Source organism: Salvia splendens, chromosome 4 (assembly GCF_004379255.2).
Source record: "Salvia splendens isolate huo1 chromosome 4, SspV2, whole genome shotgun sequence".
Taxonomy (NCBI): domain Eukaryota; kingdom Viridiplantae; phylum Streptophyta; class Magnoliopsida; order Lamiales; family Lamiaceae; genus Salvia; species Salvia splendens.
In genome coordinates, this window is record NC_056035.1 from 8,750,925 (window position 1) to 8,755,293 (window position 4,369).

At 39.4% G+C, this 4,369-nt stretch overlaps 1 protein-coding gene across 1 annotated transcript; it reads right to left on the bottom strand.

The window, feature by feature from the left end:
• Nucleotides 1–321: 321 nt before the first annotated feature.
• On the bottom strand, nt 322–4,369 carry LOC121798370 (4-coumarate--CoA ligase 2-like). Its single transcript, XM_042197335.1, has 6 exons — nt 3,071–4,369; nt 1,756–1,954; nt 1,076–1,221; nt 927–994; nt 747–849; nt 322–633 (listed from the first exon to the last, which is right to left on the bottom strand). Exons 1-6 carry the CDS (start codon nt 4,136–4,138, stop codon nt 508–510), a joined length of 1,710 nt encoding a protein of 569 aa, XP_042053269.1. The 5' UTR covers nt 4,139–4,369; the 3' UTR covers nt 322–507.

Below are 4,369 nucleotides of genomic sequence, written 5' to 3' on the forward strand. Positions count from 1 at the left end.
TACTAACTATTAGTACAAACAATTGATGTCTATAAAATAATTATAATTTGGGCTACGTAACCTGAAATGTTTTTGGCAAATTATCGATGGTAGATATTCATGGGATTTCAGTAATTAATTATATTTGGTCCTTCAAAAAAAAGTAATTAAATATATTTGCGATAAAATAGAATATCCTTTGTAATTCAAAGTGTCATTTTTCCTTAAGAATTATTAAAGCTCGTGTTGTTTTAATTTTACAAAAGACCATACATAAAAGAGAAGTATTGTTGCATGAGTTTTGCAATGTCAAATACTAGTAATTAAATATCACCACATAACTTAGTTATTGCAAAGATTCAATGGCTCCAATATATAGTGGAATAATTATTACAATTACATGACGAAAAACTGTTTGCTTACAAAAATAAATTATGTAAACATAAAAAAGGTGGTGGAATAAATAGACGCAACTTGGTAAATGATAAAACAAAATTAAATATTTCCGGAGGTTGAATATATATAGAATTAAGTGGTGGAGTTTGTTGTGGCCGCAAGTTTAGCTCTCAGATCTTTCCTCAATATTTTCCCAGATGTAGACTTGGGAATTGAGTGAACAAAGTAGACTTTGTGTAGTCTCTTATAAAACACAACCTGCTCAATTTATAAAAAATAAATAATCACAATTTGTTGATATTAGTATATACTACACTTTTTTATATCTAGAATTGCAATAAAAAAATTATTAGGATTTCAATTTAAATTACCTGTTTGGAGATGAATTCTTTAACAGCTTCTTCAGTAAGTTCGGAACCATTTGATGGAACTACAAAGGCAACAGGAACTTCACCAGCAGCTTCATCTTTTTGCCTATTGCATAAATATAACAAAATAGTTAGATAAATTTAATTAGTGGATAGTAAATAAAAAATATTTATTGATCTTACGGCACAACAGCAGCATCAGAAATTTGGGGATGGGAGATGAGAAGAGCCTCCAGCTCAGCTGGTGGTACCTGCTCATCATAAACAATATATACATTATATCTTCACTTTAATCACATATACATAATAAAAATTATGTATAAGCCAGTTACCTGAAAGCCTTTAAATTTGATGAGTTCCTTGACCCTGTCTACGATGAAAACATCGTCATCGTCGTCCACATACCCAATGTCACCGGTGTGGAGCCAACCGTCCACGTCTATAGTTCTAGCAGTCGCCTCCGCATCATTCAAATACCCTATGTTCACATATTTATGAATCAACTAATTGTTGCATGAAATAAATTAGATACTATATTAGAGCATCTCCAAGGGGGAGGTAAATAGAGCGGTAACTAATATAACTACCATATTTACATGTTTTTCATGAAAAATCATTTTCCAAGTGGAGAGGTATTTGAGAAGATATTATATATTTTCCCATTTTGAAGAGGTATCTTTACCTCCCCATCAATGGAGAGGTAAAATCTTGTAACTACCATATTTGCCTTCTTTTCATGAAAAACTCTTCACCAAAGGGAAATGTATTTGAGAAGGTATTACACTTTATATTTTTTATTGCATGATGTACAATTATTTTATTTTTAAAAAATAATTTACCTTTCTATATACATTTTCCTCCCTTTGGAATGTGTTACTTTTTAAAATGGTATATTTCACTTTTTAAGAAAGTAAATACATAATACTCATATACCTTTTCTATATTCCTTCTACCCTCGGAGATGCTCTTAGTATAATTGCAAATTACTACTCCCTAATTAAGAAGTAAGTACCTTTCATGATCTGGGGTCCACGGATGCAAATTTCGCCCGGTTGGTTGCGGGGGAGGGAGCAGCCGATGTCTGGGTCGACAACCTTGAGCTCGGCATTGCGGACCACATTGCCGCATGACCCGGACTTGGTTGGTAGTGGCAACTTGGCAAAGGACGGCGACATAGATAAGACCGGCCCTGCCTCAGTCATGCCGTAACCCTAATTTATCAAAACCCACCTACTTATTTTCTTTAATAAAAGAAATAGATAAAGTAACCAAAAAGAGGTCATGAATATTAAAATTATTTTCTTGGCTATTTTCGAGTTGACTGTGTTCGAAATATATTTATTTAAAAAGATTGACGTATACTAATGTTTTACTCCACTATTTAGTTGAACTGCAACCTTAAATTAGTCCTAGTACTAAAGTATTTGGTGGTTACTCAAATGCACTACACGGCTCTACTTTATGGCCAAGCAAATTACATCTACATAATATAAACAAAATAAGGAATTAGTTAGGCAAATCAAAACAATTTTTTGGATGTATACAAAATAAATCACGGTACCTAGAGAGAGACATTGCACCGAATTTTCAACAAATTAAGTTAGCTGGCGCTACCATTCAACATTTACTGACCAATTAGAATGGCTTACTTAATTTGATTTCATTTGATTTAAACCTTTTATAGTGATGCTCCCGTCAAAACTCAAATCAGTCTATTTAGTCCCATAATTTCTATAAATTGTTTAATTAATTATAGAATGATTGAGTTGTTACCACGTAACATGCATGTTTAAATATTTGTACACGAAGGTATGTGCTTAGCCATGAATAATAATATCATAATTTCAATCCTTTTTTTTATCTAGGTGGGTTAGATAGACGGCAAGGAATTCGTGATATTAGATAAAAATAATAAATTCATGGGTTGACTAATAAACATAAATATACTAGCCTGTTTGTCCACAATAATATTATTTTGTAAGTAATATTTAATTATATTATAATTCAAATCCGACAAAGTAATAGATGCAAGTGGTACCATCGAATCGGTTAGTTGTACTATATGCAACACATAAGTAAATAATGACAAATTAATCCCACCTAACTTCACATTCCTCCATCTACCCAACTAATTTTCCTAACACTGGATTTAGAGTAAAATAAACTAGTTATTCTTATAATCTCTACACATGAAAACTAAAAACCAACTAATATAGGTAGTAGTTAAATGGAGTAATTAAATTGAATTTGGTGTTTCCAGTACTAAATGATCATTTAAAGGACATGAAAAATGAAGTTAGGTAAATCAGTTATTTTTCACTTTTCACCTGTCCAAAAACAGCCTGTGGCACGCGGCTGAGCAGAGCCGCTTCCAGCTCCTTCCCGAGCGGCGCCGCCCCTGAGAGAACCATCCTAATCGAGCTCAGGTCGAAGTTATCCACCAGGGGATTCTTAGCCAGAGCCAGCACAAGCGGCGGCACCACCGCCGCCACAGACACGCGGTGGCGCTGAATGAGCTCCAGCAGCGAGCCGATCTCGAATTTATGCATCAGCAAAACCCCCGCGCCGGCCCTCAGCGAGCAGAGCAGCACCGAATTGAGCGAGTAGATGTGGAAGAGCGGGAGCACGCACAAAACGACGTCGTCGGGCTTCAAATACAAATTGGGATTCTCCCCGTCCACCTGCTGCGCGATACTCGTGATCAAGCTCTTGTGCGTGAGAATCACGCCCTTGGGCAGCCCCGTTGTCCCGGACGAGAACGGCAGCGCCACGGCGTCGTTCGGATCGATCTCCACCTCCGGCAACGCCGCCTCCTCCGCCTCGGAAAGCGCCGAGAAAGGCAGGCACCCCTCCGGCGGCGCGTCGATCGTCACCACGGAGAAATCCTCTCCGAAGACGATGGATTCGTCGCCGGTGTAGCGGAGCTTGTCGACGTACATCGCCTGCGTCACGATCATCTTCGACTTGGAGGCTTTGAACTGCTTGAAGATCTCGTTGGAGGTGCAGAAGGGGTTGGCGGTGGTGGTGACGGCGCCGATCATCGACGCGCCCATGAATGTGAAGACGAACTCGGCGCAGTTCTGGAGGAGCGCCATCACGACGTCGCCTTTCTTAATTCCGTGGCTGGAGAGGCCGGCGGCGACTTTGCGGCAAATGAGGTGCGTCTCGGCGAAGGTGTAGGATTTACCGGAGCCGGTGCCGACGAGGAGGCAGGGGCGGTCGGGATAATCGGAGCAGTTCTGGAAGCAGTAGGTGTGGAGAGGAATGTCGTTGGAGATTGGAATGGTGGGGAGTTTGGAGACGAAGATGTGAGTTTCCTCCGTCGATGGAGTCTGCGGCAGCGCGTGAGATGAGAGCTCCGGATTCTGAGCTTCCGCTGACGCCACCGACAACATTGTGGATCGATTCTTTAAAAAAAATCTTCTTCAATTTAGAGAGACAGAGAGAGAGAGAGTTGGCAGTTTGTGTGTGAGAAAAGAAGAAATAAAGTATAAATACGAGAAGAAAGGGTGTGTTGAATTTGGGTAGGTAGGTGAGATTTACGATATGAGAGGGAAGGGAAGGGAAGGAGAGGAGAGGAGAGGAGAGGGAGAAACGGTAGCTGCAACCGCTGACGCTGCGCAAAC

Bases quoted from the DNA above. Each gene is read 5' to 3' on its own strand.
- LOC121798370 (XM_042197335.1), bottom strand. From the start codon at position 4,138: ATGTTGTCGGTGGCGTCAGCGGAAGCTCAGAATCCGGAGCTCTCATCT. The intron at 1,222-1,755 runs GTACTTACTTCT...ATGTGAACATAG, and splicing joins TGGACCCCAGATCATGAAAG to GGTATTTGAATGATGCGGAG. The intron at 634-746 runs GTAATTTAAATT...TAAATTGAGCAG, and splicing joins AAGAATTCATCTCCAAACAG to GTTGTGTTTTATAAGAGACT.